The sequence below is a fragment of the Schistocerca cancellata genome, chromosome 2 (assembly GCF_023864275.1).
Source record: "Schistocerca cancellata isolate TAMUIC-IGC-003103 chromosome 2, iqSchCanc2.1, whole genome shotgun sequence".
Lineage (NCBI taxonomy): Eukaryota > Metazoa > Arthropoda > Insecta > Orthoptera > Acrididae > Schistocerca > Schistocerca cancellata.
Genome location: NC_064627.1, coordinates 689,382,432 through 689,399,269, shown reverse-complemented (window position 1 = coordinate 689,399,269; position 16,838 = coordinate 689,382,432). Strand labels below are relative to the sequence as shown.

Below are 16,838 nucleotides of genomic sequence, written 5' to 3'. Positions count from 1 at the left end.
TCATCTGCCAGCAGAAACTTCTTTATTGTCCAAGAACGAATTATACAGCCTATAGGAAGTGTAACTTCTAGTAGTTCATGCAAGCCACTATTTAAGAACTTGTAGGTTCTACCATTATATTGTTTATATATTCTGAAAGTTACAAAATGCATTAAGAAAATAATGGACACTTACGACCATGTATTGTATAAAAATGAAACACTTCATAAATATTACACATGACAGAAAATGTTTCTTAAAACAGAACACATAAAAACAAAACTGAGACTAGATGGGCCACTGCTAGTAGGGAAAGGGTTTACAACAATTTAAGATATTACATTAAAATAGAAAAAGTCCGAAGTTTTAAATTGTCTCTAAAATCGTATCTCTTAAATAACATGTACCACAGTGTCTATGAAAATATACTACCCTAAACTGTATAATGATGAAATAGGTAAGCTTTTCATCTGTAGATATTCCAATCTGCAAATTTTTTGTTGTATGCTGTAACAGCTTGGACCATCAAATACTAGACTATTGCAAAGTATGTAGCTGTCCCAGTACTGTCTTAATGTCATATTGTCTTATTATTTCATCATATTATTCCTCTGTTGTATGTACACTGTTTATTGCTGTAATTTTGTAATGTATTTAATAGTCATATTGTCTTATTATTTTATCATCTTATTCCTCTGTTGCTGTACACTATTTAATGCTATAATTTTGTAATGTATTTAATGGTTTATTATTATATTACCAGGCACTGACAATATCATCTAAAACATGTTCTTATAGTGAAACGTCCCCTTAGCAAACTTAATGAATTACTGTGCTGATAAACGTCTTACATTATTTGATTTTCAAACAACTGAGTAGAACTGAACGTACTCAGACATTTCTCTCTTTACTTATTCTGATCATCATTAAACTGACACACAATATTTTTAGCACAACGCAATCTGACTACAAAAGAATGGCCCTGACTAACAATAACCTATACCTTTCATGAATCACTTACCTCGCAAAAATCTTCATTACTCGAACTACTGCAATACAGCGAGTGCCAATACTGTCAGCTAAATAAAAGATTCTAACCACTGAAGACACTAACTACTGATAGGCACAGTTAGCAAATGAAAAATTTTGATAGAGAACAAACAATGTATTTACCTTAATAGTGTTCAAAAGTCATAATATATATATCAGTTCATGACATCCAGTCTTACAAATTTACTCTCTCTGATGGACACACGTCCAGATCATCCGCTCTCAAAATTCTGCCATCTCTCTCCCCACATCCACCACTGTTGGCGGCTCACCTCCAACTGCACAACGCTACGCGCTGTTAACAGCCAACTGCCCAACACTACAACAGCAAATTCCAACAATGCCACCCAGCCACAGACTGCACACAGCACAGCCAGTGATTTTCCTACAGAGCGCTACATGGTGTTACCAACATAAGAACCTAAACAGCCTACTTCCAATAGTGTCATTCAAATTGCAAGTTAACTTCATTTATATCTAATATTACTCCTGTACAGAAAAGATGACAAGGAGCAATAAACAAAAAAAAACCTTGGTATAGGTTAGATTTACATTTACAGTTACAATACTAAAAATTGCTGTATGTAGACTACACAGAATTATAGAGATGAAAGCTATTATTTTACTTAATTTATGAGATTATTTATGTTGATATTTAAAATGTCATAAACAGGATTTTTCAGTTAAGCCAATATTTTAATACATTTTTTTTAATTTTATAATTTGCAACAGCCTCATATACAATAGTTTTTAAGGAATATGCTTGCAAGAGGCAAAAGGTATTTTGTGTTAAATTTAATTTCCTCCATAGATTATTTAACTGATTTTTTCGTATTGATTCCATTTAATCTTAGCATGCTTAAAGGCCTGAAGATACAGAGTCTTCAGACAGTCTTATCACTAATGGTGATTTGTGACCTACAGACAATCTCATTTCTTGTTTGCATAGGTTGTGGCCATTTCTTTTCTGTTGGTTAAGTAAAGTATTAATAATATCAGCCTTATCTTCATTAGCAGTCTCAGTGTTGACTTTGTATAGAGATCTGCATGATGGAAATACTATATTCTGTGTTACTAAATGGCTAATCCAGCTCATGGCACCCCCTTGCAGTTGCATTTTGCCTAGCTAATGGCTTCCAGGAGCAATAAAATTTTGATTTTTCACTATTTCATATAATTTTTGATGGAATTAGAAAAATTAAATGCTGTTATTATCTTCTCAGTAACCATAATTTAAAAGTTTAACACAGTAAGATGTAGATTTTAGTTAGACAGTGTATATATGTCTTGATGCGCAGAAGCACTCCAACTGTATTCACCGAGAATTTGAAAACGAGCGCAATTAGTGACCAGCAACAAATTTTACAAATAACTTCTACCTTTTATGAAACATTTTCTTGCTGACACAGTCCCGAAAATGCTGAAAGAAAAAGTTGATTGCTTGCTACATTTTCACTGTTAATGGAGTAAAACTGGCATATCTAGCACGACATTTTGATTTATTACTTCTATATTCGCAATACGTTTTGCAGACAGTGTCCACATACATCACTAAATGTACCTGCAAAACAATATCACTGTATCGTACAGCACATAGTTCAGGAGTTATGGCGTCATAAGCATTGAGATTTGTGAATAACTAGCTTTTGCTTAAAAAAGGAGCATAAATTACACGGACTACACACATGTTTGATAATGAGAGCACTTGGCGACTTTCAACCAACTTTAAACATAAAATATTTTGTCAAACTTAACTATACTTGCCAAATATTAGACCATGTACGGTGCAGTTTGACGTGTTTGTCAAGCATAGATCGTGTTTAACGTGTTTTAGAGACATTATTGACGGGAAGTTTGACAAGATAGCAGACTTCATTTGTGTTGACGTTTCCCTGCACATTTATAGTGGAAAGTCTGTGTTGAAGTTACCCTGCACATGTGTGGTGTAAAATTATTTTATTACGGTTTATCTCATTGTATCGTGAGTTTCCACTACCATGGAACTACTGTCACGTATAAAAACAAAATTGCACTAACAATTACCAAAAGGCATAGTTACCATATCTTTCGCAACCATATACTACGTATGACGAGATTATGAACAAAATCGATATTACACGCGTACAGTGACATATAAGCGGATTGGAATGAAACAAAAGAAATCGAAGTTCTCCGGTTCTTCAACCGACGATGTGGGCTATATGTTGCGGTACTTAAATGACCTGTCATTAGACGACGAGTAGAAGAGAATAACTCTTCTCGTACTTGTGTCGTCTTTTTCATTGTGAGTTTGGAGTAACGCTAAACAAGTTGTTTAAATTTTCACTGTCCATCCGCAGAAAGTTGATACAATCATCAGCTTCTGAGTAAAACATTTCCATTAACGGGTTTCCAGTTGCATATTTCTCATTTTAAACCATTCCCGTGACCAGCGTCTTGTTTTCTTCTTCTTTAAACACAGTTCCAGAGTCAATGTTAGAAATACTTTATCTGCATTTGTAGCCATTCCGACTAGTGTCAAAATACAGTATACATGAAAAGTGTCTGCTTCAGAAAAGGTTAAATTGACAAGCTTTCTTAGTGCGTGTACGGGCTTGTTTGACACATCAGTGGCTAGATAAGGGTGAATTTGACAGCCAAGTTTGCTCTTTTAGGAGGGATTTAATAAGTTCTAAAAAGGGTCATTGTCCGTTCGGAGAAAGTTGAAGTAATTATCGGGTTGTTACAGTAATATTTCCTTTAGCATATTTTCATGGGTAAATCTCTCATTTTAAGCCATTTCCTATACCATAGTATTGTTTTCTTCTTCTTTAAACATAACGCCAAAGTCAGTGCCAGGACTGCTTTGTCTGCATTTGCGGCGGTACTCACTACGCCCAAAATACACGTGAACACGAATAGCGTCCGCTTCATCGTGAGATTAAACTGACAAACATTGTTCTGACTTGTACGGCCTTGCTTGATATATCCGTGGCTAGATAAGACGATTTTGTCAAACACGTTTGATCGTTTACGGGGGGGCCTTATTTTCAAAACCTTTCTAAACCTTCTCTCCCGTACATGCTTCACGACAGATATTAAGTCATTTGTAAAGAATCAGAAGTTTGAAGCTGTTTTATAGACGAGAGTGGGAATCTTTAAAGATTCTGGGGTTTACTGGCAGAATAGAAAAGGTTAGGTGAGGTCGCCTTTGTATCGTTGTGTTAGACGATGGCGCCAACAAATCTTTAAGCGGTTTGTATCTTTGCAATGTAATTTCAAACTTGAACGTCTTTGGGTCTGTACCTTTACCTTATTTATTTGAAAGTGTGAAGCGGGAATTTATGTAATCATAGGGAAATATGGAATTCAACGAAGATTTTGTCAATATCCAAAGAGCGCTTAATAGCGCTCAAAATAAATATGGTTCTCTGTGCGATACATCTATAACTGGTAATTATGTTTTGCTAAACCTTCGTGCTTGTCATAGACGTATTTCATAACTTTGCCAGGCTGTAAACAATCACCTGTATGCACGTTGACACTTCTTAAACAATTTAAAACTTTAAGAAAAATTATTTACATTTTGATTTGACATGTGGAAATGTAATAAAAAGCATCGCTGGAATGTAGAGAGTATAAAATACTTTTTGACAACTGCCATTTCGGTTAATTTTTGAGACATGAACGACTAATATTTACAGAGACTCTGTCCATTGTACAAATCCGCGAGAAAGAGCTATGCTGTGACATTGTTTTCTGACCGATTGTGGTTCCATACATACTTGCTCGTTTCTTGTAAAGCATCAATCCGCCAACCCACTCTATATGCATTTGACTCACTCCTATGCCTTGTACTGATAAATCACACTGTACGAAGGTGATGTAAGAAATATTTAGTGGCTACAGTTTTCTGAAAGCGTATACCTTAATCTTTACATTGTAACAGAGAGAGTGTAGAACTTATAAAAACATTCCAGCCTTAGTCACGCCCTTGTACAAAAACTAGTATTTCGTATGCTATCTTGTGTTTGTCACAGCATACAATTTTGGAGTATGCAGCCATCATAATGGGCTTATTATTACTTCCCAACGCTATTTGAAGTAAAACATTAAATTTATTCCTCAACTTCTGTACTTTTTGCTCACTGTTGCAACTTCTTGAACACATTTTGTCCAGCGTTTAAGAACCTGATGTATTATGTCTATCTTCCACTGTTTCCATTTCTTCCTTTCTTCTTGCATTAACATTCTGGAACATACGAATCTTTTCTGTCTTTCGTACTTCATATATATGCCATCACTTGTCAATGATTTGGGCACTGTTAAAAGTGAGTTCACGCACTTATTTTGGAAATACTCTTGAAAGCGGCCCTTCTCCCTGAAACTAGCTGTTTTCTTGAGTGTTCTGAGTAGTTTTGTGCAATGTGCCTTTAGTTCCTCATTTATGTTAGCCTCTTCACCTCAGAGTAGCTTTAACATCCTACATCCTCATTTATTTGTTGCATGTATTCCAGTCTCTGTCTTCCCCTGCACTTTTTTACCCATTGCATCCACTTCCAGTACTCCCTGATGTCTTAACACATGTCCTATCTTCCTGTCAATGTTTTCCACATGTTCCTTTCTTCATTTAATTCTGTCGACAACCTTATCAGACCTATCTGGTGTCCTACAGATCAGTGATTCAATACCGTACCACTTTTTGCTCCAAACGTACATTCTCAGTAACTTCTTCCTGAGAGTAAGGCCTGTGGTTTTTTAAATTTTATTTTACATGTCTAGTTCCATAGGACTGAATTGAGGAGCAAATCTCCAATGTCTTGGAACATATCAGTACATTAAATCACAACATAAAAGTAATAACAGATAAAATAAAATATTTATAAAAAAGCCATAAGTTTATGTAAACACAATCAACAGTACAACACTGGAATCAGTTTAATTTTTCAAAGAACTCCTTTACAAAATACTAGGAGGGACCCATGGGAAACTCTTCAGTTTTGATTTGAAAATGTGTGGATTACTGCTAAGATCTTTGAATTCTTGTGGTATTCTATTGAAAATGGATGCAGCAGTATACTGCTCACCTTTCTATACAAGAGTCAAGGAAGTGTGATACAAATGCAGATTGGATTTCTTCCTAGCATTAACTGAGTGAAAGCTGCTAATTCTTGGGAATAAGCTGAGAGAGGCCAATGTCAGAACACCCAGACTAATGAACAGGGGTCGCAAGAGGTTCTTGAATTTACGCCTGGAACCACCTGTTTGTGAGCAAAAAATATCCTTTGAGAATGGGAAGAGTTATTCCAAAATATGATACCATATGTCATCAGCAAATGAAGCTAAGCAAAGCAGACTACTTTTCGTGTCAAACTATCATGTTTCTCGAAATTTGCAAACTGTGTGTGACACAATGGTCTACTCAATACAGCATTGAACGACAGCTAAAGGTATACAAGAATGAAACTTCCGGCAGTTAAAAGTTAAACACAGGAATTTGCAGGGATGCCAACCACATTTTGTTCCAATGCACCATTGGCGCAAAATTATGAATGGTGTGGAATTTTCTGAACAATCCTTGTATGCTTTACATGCCTCACTGGTCAGGAACAACATTTGCTGCCAGGAATGTGTGTAGTTTTTATGGTGGAATTGATAGCCATTATCAGAGTCCTACGTTTTATTAAACAGAGCTCCCTAGATCCTATTTTAATTTGTAGTGACTCAATGAGTGTCTCCAGGCCATTGATTGGTATTACTGTTATCATTCTATAAAATATGCTATTGATGATCTGGGTCATTCCATGCTAACTCATGTTACAAAGTGATGTTTGTATTATAATTTTTGGACAATTAACAGAAGGTAATGTTTCTATTAAATATTTTTATACCTCAAAACATAGTTTATACAGAATGCTCTGTAAACCTTTATCACAATAATTGTTACATTACTATATTCATAAAACCAAATCTTATAATTATTTTTGGTAACTCACATTACATTTCCAAGAAATGCCTTTTGCATAAGATAAAGAAAATACAAAAATCTGCTCTGTTTTATGTGAACGTTCCTTATAAGTTTTACATACAATACCAGAAGATCTGATAAGTATTTTAACAAAGTTCCAAACATTTAATCTCCAATAAAATAAAGATTAAAACAATGAACAGGTAACGCGTTACAACATACAGTAACTCACATTACATTGTCACAGATCGCAGTCAAACTTGAAATAAGCACAGGAATTTACAACACTTGGAGGGTTCACTTTTCTGACAACCTTGTCTTTAGTGTAGTATATCTCATCTTTAATTTCAGGCCACTTCCAAAATTTCCCATCTTTCATCATAACATCAACTTTAAGCTCACCATTTTCAATTGTAGTAACATTACCAGGAAAATATGAATTGTCATATTTTACCACCACCCAGTCATCTACTTGTATGTCTAGTGATTTTTCTGTTCTGTTAGTGTTTTCCTCGGCAACTGATGAAGTGGTGTGTCCCACAACTTCATTATTATAGAGTTCCAAGTGATGAATTTTAGAAATGTTCAAGAAAGTCTTGCAGTTCTTGATTAGGGTTGAGAGATGTAGTTTTTTGCTTCTTTGGCTAAAGTCTTCTTCACCCATAAGAACTGCTGTCACATTAGAAGAAGAATTTAACAATGCTTTTACAAAATCTGTTGCACTGTTTACGACAAATTTCCGGCTTTTCACAAGAGACCAAACTTGGCGTTTGACATCCCCACCAATTCCATCCACTGGCCCCTTCCCATGAGAAGTTGCAAAGTACTTCCATGTAATTCTTTTGGCATGACTCTTACTTAGAACTTTTATAGCCTCTGCAATATATCTGTTTTTAAACTGGGAAGCAGGACCATCTGACCAGATTGTAACTTCTCTAATATTTTTTGGTAGTTCTTCAAGAAGTCTATCAACATAGGGAACGACAGTGTTTTTTGTGTGATCCAGATTATCAGATACCAACACGTAGGGGTGAGAAGTACCTGAATGCCAAATCATGGCAGTAAAAATACTAATTTGATTGTGCTGCTAATGTGCACTTTGAATTTCATCTTGATTTACACATGTAAAATTTTCAGAAAAATCGATTTGCATCATAGCAGTTAGCATCACAGAAGATAGTGATTCCTTATCGCTCTGATAGTTCTTTGATTGTTCTCTCTTTAAGTAGCAGTGCACCAAAAATTTAGGTCCTATGGTAAGAATATGATCAGTAAGATTCTGTAGTGTACCTTCTTCCTCTGCTTTCAAAATTCTGCCATCACTCTCTTGCCACACATACCATTTCACGCTGTACTCTTGTACACCAGTACATAAATCAAGAAGTTTAACTGCCAGTAAATCTTTACATTTCATGCACTTTCCCAACCAACAATCGGCTGTAGGCACTGCACATAGAAAAAATTCTGGCCAGTTACTGGTGTACTTGGGTATTTGAGGTACTATGCTATGAAGAGAGTTAATAGCACAGATGAAATTCTCGTGATATCTGCAGAGACACACGTTGTGTGGAAGTTTATTGGCAAGCATTACATGTTTGGGTCATAATTTTGTGAATTTATTTTTACCAATCACTTTGCCATTTTCTTCACAAAACATTGCATGGGCTTCTTTCAAAGAAAACATCAAGTGTCGCATTTGCAACTTACTCTTACCTTTCTCATCTTTTACAGTCACAACGTCTTTGTGTCCAGGGGCCTGTCTGCTAATGTAATCCCTTCCATAGAATTTGCTCACTGCAGTTATTATTTCATCACCTATTTTTTGTTTAGAGATTTTTTCTACTTCTAAAGGTTCAACATATGTATGATACAATCTCCTAATAACACATTTTTGTTTTCTGGGTGATGCTGGAAGTACGCGTTTCATTTTTGATATGGCTTTTCCCAATGAAGACCTATTTTTATATGGTGGAGAGGCAGAACTACTTGGTGTAGCCGAAGATGCTTCCTTTGGCCGCTTCCTGTACTTGGCAACTCTTTCTCTAGCATTCCATCTCCTGTTTGCAGCAATCCTTTCTTGTTCTCTTTTACTCAAACATTTTTCCTGTTCCTGCTTCTTTTTCCTGAATTTTTTCATAGTTTCCTTGTGTTTGATTTTATACTCTTCATATCTGCCTTCATCTTTAATTTCTGCCTTCTTCGTCTAATCTTTTCAGCTGCACGTAAAGGCGTTCTCAAAAATTGCAAATTGTTATAAAATAGAAATAGATATTCCCTATGGGATTTTATGTGGCATATGGAGATAAATATACATTAAAATTGTTGAAATATATTGTTTGTTGTGTTGTATGTAATTCAGAACCAATGTGACTGATCAAAATTATAACTAATCCTACAAAAATTTTGGTAACTCACATTACATAAATAAAGGTAACTCACGTTACATGAATTAAATATCCTATACTAGTAGAAGGCTTCCAGGAGGAAATTTGAGACACCAAATTATCAAGTACACTTATGTGAAGGACAGCATGGAATATAAGTTTCTGTACTTTAATATATTTTGTGAAAATCTTAAAAAATTGGCATTTGGTAACTCATGTTACACATTTTGGGTTAGCTTATATAAATGTTTTTGTATTTATCATGCTTAAATTGTTTGCTTCTAAAAATATACCAAAAAGAAGTTATGCACTTTAAAGTGATGTATAAACCACAAAGAATTATTATAAATTTCATGATTTTTTTTCTTACCTTGAAACTGATCAAATCTTCTGCATTAACAAACTCAACAATATAATCTTCAGAACAATGGCTCTCACAAGTAAACAATAGGTTTTGGAGGGAAAAATCAATCTTGCCAACAAAATTCAATGCCCAACCTACATAAGTAACGGGGGAAAATATTCCCACAGAAAAATTATTTTTTTATAATGATTCCTCATTTACATGGAATGACCCATCTCATTGACCTTAGTCATGCTTCCTGCTCGGTTGTCTTTCTCTGTGTCTCAAGTTGTGTAAGCATCCCAGGGAGTGAACTTACTAATCATTCAGCTAGAGGAGAGATTACTCATCCAACATTCGCTTTATCAATCACAGGTGCTGATTTATGTTTGCAAATAACACCTCTCTTTACTCAGAGATGGAATGTTGTCTCATGGGTTAATGTAACCTCTAACAAATTTTGCACTTTCAAGAAGACCACTGCTCTATTGCGCTCCTCCATACATCCCCCCCTCCCGCTCGAGTGGGTCCAGGGGTTAGAATGAGGTATTCCTGCCTGTTGTAAGAGGCGACTAAAAGGAATCTCACACATTTTGGCCTTTATGTAATGGTCCCCTGTCGAGTTTGACCTCCATTCCTCTAAATTTTTGTGAAGAGCGAGCCAATTGGGGAAGGGTGCCTTACATGATGCATCGTGTCCATCATGTGCTGAGACTTCTCGCATCCATCATTGACATGGATCTGCACATCCGCTCATTCTCCAGCTGTTGGGCGAGGTCACCCTCCTGGGTGCATTTCCCTCCATCCACTGTGCAGTATCGTTTTGTGTGCTGACGATAATGGACTTGTTTGCTTGTTTGCACCTGATATCCATCACAGTAGCCAGTCTGTTGTGGTGGGGCTGCCATGTACCTTGTTGGTTATAGCCCCCTGTCTACACAGGGATCGCTCTGCTGATGCCTGCGCCATTAAGTCCCCATGTATGCCAAGGAGCAGATGCCCATCACCCTGGCGCATCGGGACGATGGCAATGGTCATCCTGCCAGGTGGCTTTGCTGCAGCTGGGTGGCGCCCAGGAGAGGGCCCCTGGTTAGAGTGGGTGGCATCAGGGCGGATGACACGCAGTGAAGCATAGTACATCATCTCTTGCTGATGGTCCAATCCAGGAGTCTCTAAGTGGTTGACGTCTAACTACAATGTGAAGAAGTATGACCCCAAATTGTTCCCTTCCCTGGTTACATCAAGGGAGGAATGCCAGGCTAAGGGTGGTAGCGAAACTTACTCCCCCCGTACTTCGTATGTACGAGATCTGATGTGACACACTTCATGTTAACAAAGTCTCAGTTTTTTGTGAAGCATTTATAGGACACGTTTGGGGAGGTGGAGGGATTGTCCAGAATGCAATCGGGGTCAGTCTTGATAAAAACAGCATCCGCTGCCCAATCACGGACAGTACTCAACTGGGACAATCTGGGGGATGTTTGTGTTTCCATCACGTCCCATAAGAGCTTAAATATGGTCCAGGGTATTACATTTCACAGGGATCTTCTTTTGCAGTCTGATGATGAGCTGTGCGCCAATGTAGAGCGACGAGGAGTTAATTTCATCCGGCGTGTCCATAGGAGTCCAGAGGATAATCGGGTAGTCACCGGTGCCGTCATATTGGCCTTTGAGGGTGATACATTACCCAAGAAGGTCATTATGACCGGTGTAATGTCAAGCAATATATCTCTCCCCTGATGCAGTGCTAAGTGCTGGAAGTTCGGGCATGTCTTCCTGCTGCACTTCCAGTGTCATATGTTGTGACAGTGGATGTCCATCACATCCCAATACTTCATGTGCCATGCCTCCCATGTGTGTCAGCTGTGGAGAGCACCATTCCATTGCTTACCAGACTGCAGGATTCTCCAGAAGGATTGTAAAATCATGGAATACAAGACCATGGACTGACTGACCTACACTGAGGTTAAGAGGAAATTTGACTGCCTACATCCTGTACCTCTGACATCTTATGCTGCTGCTACAAGAACAGTTCTAGCCCCATCCATTCAGTCAATTCCAGTTGGCTCTCAGAGCCGTAAGACTACACCTGCCCTCTTAATGGTGGGGGGCACTTCCCTCCCTGTTGTTCCTGCACCACCTACCTTGGGAGCACTGCCCCCCCCCCCCCCCTCAACCATCGGGGACATCAGTCCTTATCCAGAGAAGCGCGAGAGTAAGTCTTCTTCGGATCCTCTCGCTGGGAAGAGGTCCCTTGGGTCCCTCCCTTCCCAGGTTTCTACTAGTGGGAAAGATGACACCTGCCAGTGGCTGAAGTGCCCAAAAGCAGCTGGTCTTAGGGCTTCATGATCCTCCTCAGTCCCGGAGACTGAGTCAAAGAAGCCCTCCCAGCCAGAGAAACCCAAGGAACAGTAAGAGAAATCCAAAAAGAAGACCCTCAAAAACAAGGAAATTATGGTGGCACCCACACCACTGCTACCTACAAGCTCTGCATATGAGGGTGAGGCGGAGATTCTGGCGCCCGCTGAACCCTCAGACACAATCGATATAGACTGCTCCGGAACTAAGTCGGTGGCAGCTGTGGCCCTGAGGCGTAAACTGCCTCATTGAGCGTTCCATGCCTTCCCTGCCTCACGATAACGTTGTCCTCCAGTGGAATTGCTGCAGTTTTTTCCTCCACCTGTCTGAACTACGGCAGCTGTTAAGCTTTATACCTACTTTCTGCATTGCCCTCCAGGAAACCTGGTTCCCGGCAATGCTGACCCCTGCCCTCCGCAGCTGTAGGGCATATTACAAGAACCATAGTGAATATAATAGAGTGTCAGGTGGAGTTTGCATCTATGTCCTGAACTCGTTGTGTAGTGAACCTGTGCACCTTCACTTACCTCTTGAAGCTGTGGCTGTCAGGATAAGGACGACACAAGAAATAACTGTCTGCAATGTATATCTCTGTCCAGATGGTGTGGTACCCTGAACGTCTTGGCTACACTGATTCATCAACTCCCTAACTCTTTCCTACTTTTGGGAGATTTTAAAGCCCATAACCCCTTGTGGGGTGGCATCATGCTTACTGGCCGAGGTAGAGAGGTCGAAAATTTACTGTCTCAGCTCAACCTCTGCCTCCTAAATACTGGGGCTCCCACACATTTCAGTGTGGTTTATGGCACCTATTTGGCCATTGATTTATCAATTTGCAATTTGCAGCCCAGGACTTTCCCCATCTGTCAACTGGAGAGTCCACGATGACTTGTGTATTAGTGACCACTTCTCCATCATCCTCACTCCCCCGGTGTCATGCCCATAGATGCCTACTCACATGGGCTCTAAACAAGGCAGACTGGGAAGCTTTCACCTTTGCTGTCATTGTTGAATCTCCCCCACATGGTATCATGAATGTGGTGGTAGAGCGGGTCACTAGAATGATCGTTGCTGCGGTGGAAAACACGATCCATGGTTCCTTAGTGTGCCCCCACCGAAAGACAGTACCTTGGTGGTCACTGGAAATTGCTGAGGCCATTGAAGAGTGTAGGCGGGCTCTACAGTGGCATAAGCAGCACCCATCTCTGGAGCACCTAATAGCATTTAAACGGCTCTGTGCCTGCGTTCACCACCTTATAAACAGACTGAAACAGGAGTGTTGGGAGAGGTATGTCTCGACCATTGGGTGCCATGTGTCACCTTCCCAAGTCTGGACGAAGGTCAGAGATATTTCTGGGTACCAGACCCCAACAGGTGTCCCTGGCATTACCATCAATGGCGTATTCTCTACTGATGCAAATGCGATAGCCAAGCACTTTGTCGAGCACTATGCTCAAGCCTCTGCATCAGAGAATTATCTCCCAGCCTTTCACAGTGGATGGAAAGGAAAGTCCTCTCATTCACTACACGCCACAGTGAACACTATAACGGCCCATTTACAGAGTGAGAGCTCCTCAGCGTCCTTGCACATTGCCCTGACAAAGCTCCTGGGCCAGATCGGATCCACAGTCAGATGATTAAACAGCTCTCGTCTACAAGCGACATCTCCTCATCATCTTCAACAGGATCTGGCATGATGGTGCTTTTCCATCGCAATGGTGGGAGAGCACAATCATTCCAGTGCTCAAAACTGGTAAAAACCCACTTGATGTGGATAGCTATCGGCCCATCAGCCTCACCATCGTTCTTTGTAAGCTGCTGGAATGTATGGTGTGTCAGCGGTTGGGCTGGGTCCTGGAGTCACGTGGCCTACTGGCTCCATGTCAGAGCGGTTTCCGCTAGGGTTGCTCTACCATTGATAAACTTGTGTCCCTTGAGTCTGCCATCCAAACAGCCTTTTCCAGACGCCAACACCTTGTTGGTGTAATTTTTTTATTTATGAAAAGCTTAAAACACGACCTGGCGACATCATATCCTTGCCACATTTTATGAGGTGGGGTCCAGGTTGGTGCCTCCCATAGTTCCTCCCATATCCAGGCGAATGGGGTCTCGCGGGGCTCTGTATTGAGTGTATCTCTATTTTTAGTGGCCATTAATGGCTTAGCAGCACCTGTAGGGCCGTTCGTCTCATCTTCTTTGTATGCAGGCAATTTCTGCATTTCATGCTGCTGCTCCAGTAGTGGTGTTGCTTAGAGGCACCTACAGGGAGCCATTCACAAGGTGCAGTCATGAGCTCTAGACCACGGCTTCCAGTTTTCAGTCTCAGTGTTGTGTGTCATGCATTTCTGTCGGAGTCGTACTGTTCATCTGGAACCAGAACTGTACCTTAATGATGATCCACTCCCTGTAGTAGAGACACATTGATTTTTAGGACTAGTTTTTGATGCCCAATTGACATGGCTTCCTCACCAGCTGAAGTGGAAATGCTGGCAGCACCTCAATGCCCTCTGCTGCCTGAGCAACACCAACTGGGGTGCAGATCACACTACACTGCTGCAGCTGTACAGAGCCCGTGTTCAATGCCGCCTTGACTATGGGAGTCTGGTTTATGGTTTGGCGGCGCCCTCGGTGTTATGTTTACTCGACCCAGTGCACCACTGTGGCGTTCGACTAGTGACGGGCGTTTAGGACGAGTCCGGTGACCAGCGTCCTGGTGGAGGCTGGAGTCCGTCCATTGGAGGTTAGGCATGCACAACTGCTCTCCATTTATGTTTCACACATTGATTGTTCTCCTGAGCATCCGAATTACTGTCTCATTTTCCCAACCACTGCGCTCCCGGATTTGCAGCCCAGGTCAGGGCTCACAATTGTGATTTGCATCTGATCGCTTCTGTCTGAACTGGATTCCTTCCCTTTACCACCTCTACTCGAGGTCCATTCATGTACACCTCCATGGTGTAAACCTCAGCTGAAGCTTTGCCTGGACCTTTCACATGGCCCTAAGGACTCAGTTACTCCCACGGCTCTCTGCTATCACTCCCTCTCGTTCTTGACTTATTCCAGGGCTCTGAAGTGGTTTACACCGACAACTCGATGGCTGATGGTCACGTTGGCTTAATCTACTTTCACAGAGGCCATATTGAACAGCATTCCTTGCCCGATAGCTGCAGTGTTTTCACTGCAGAGTTGGTGGCTATATCTTGTGTTCTTGAGCTCATCCATTCATGCCCTGGGGAGTCATTTGTTATGTTTACTGACTCCTTGAACAGCCTACATGCTATCGACCAGTGTTACCCTCATCATCCTTTGGTAGTGACCATCCAGGAGTCCTTCTTTGCCCTGGAACGATCCAGTTGTTCAGTGATGTGTGTCTGGACCCCAGATCACGTCGGAATCCCAGTCAACGAACATGCTGACAGGCTGGTGAAACGGGCTACACGGAAACTGCTTATGGAGATTGCCATTCCAATAGCATTCATTATTATGCTGCAAGGTTTTTTGGCTTTGGGAGACGGAATGGCATAGTCTCAGTACGCACAATGAACTGCATGCCATTAAGGAGACTACGAATGTGTGGAAGTCCTCCACGTGGGCCTCTCGAGGGACTCTGTGATTCTCTGCCGATTCCGCATTGGTCGTGCTTGGGTAACCCAAGGCTACCTCCTGCGCCGTGAAGACCCACCCCAGTGTCGGTGTGGTGCCCACTTGACAGTGGCCCATTTTCTTTTGCACTGTCCTAGTTTGGCTGCCCTGAGATATCATCTTCAGTTACCGGACTCATTATCATTAATTTTAGCAGACAACACCTCATCAGCTGATTTGGTTTTAAGTTTGGTACGTGAGGGTGGGTTTTATTATGTGATCTAAGTTTTAGCGCATGTCCTTTGTCCCTCAGTGTCCTCCACGCTAGTGCTTTTAAGGTGGAGGTTTTAATGTGTTGCAGAGTGGCTGGCTTATCCTTTTATTTTCTTGTGTCTGTGTTTTTCTTTTCCTATTTTGTTCCTAGTAGTGTTCGTTGCTCTTCTGTCATTTTTGTGGTTTTTCCTTCCTCTCAGTATTGTGCTGTATGTCTAGTTTGTTTTATTCTTTCCTTTGTTGAATTGTTACAGTAGGAACAAGGGAATGATGACCAAGCAGTTTGGTCCCTTTCCCCCCTTGTAAACCAACCAACCAACCATACATTCCTCCTGCGAGAAATCCAGCATCCTGTCGCCTCCATATTGCACATACCAGATTAACACACAATTTTATTTTACGTGAAACACAATCCCCACATTGTGGTTCCTGAGCAATACAAACAATAGTTCTCATCCTGGTGGAACGACGTCTCCTTCTGGTTCTCTATGAACGTGGTATTCCCAGATTCCTTGTCTCTAGTATTGGTGGATGACTGACAGGTAGTTGAACTGATTCTCCATTTTTTGATGCTAGGGTAAAGTTTTTAACTAATTTCAAGGCATGAGCAGGGACTTAGCATTAGGGCATCTCCGCCATTTGCTGGGTTTGGGGGACCATTGACACTACCTCCTATGCCAGCTCCCTTTGTCATCTCTGTTTTAAATGCTATTAGATGTGGTTAGCCCCATTTTTCTGCTGCTCCTTATTTTCCATTTTAGGGGTAGCACTCCGATATATAGTGTTTGCTGTTCTCTTATTTGACTGTATTTTTTTACTTTAATGGATCGGGACGCAATGCAGAGCTGTGCAGGATGCTTGCCTGGCACCATCCCCCGACTGATCCTTTTATTTCTCTCACTTCATTACTGTCAGTCCAGCT

At 40.6% G+C, this 16,838-nt stretch overlaps 1 protein-coding gene across 1 annotated transcript in view; it reads left to right on the top strand.

Moving 5' to 3' along the window:
• Positions 1-4,320: 4,320 nt before the first annotated feature.
• Positions 4,321-16,838, top strand: part of LOC126162437 (uncharacterized) — an 89,230-nt gene continuing 76,712 nt past the window's right edge. The window contains exon 1 of the mRNA XM_049918946.1: positions 4,321-4,461. Within this exon, the coding sequence (XP_049774903.1) occupies positions 4,371-4,461 (91 nt within the window). The 5' untranslated portion in view covers positions 4,321-4,370. The remainder of the gene's footprint in view (positions 4,462-16,838) is intronic.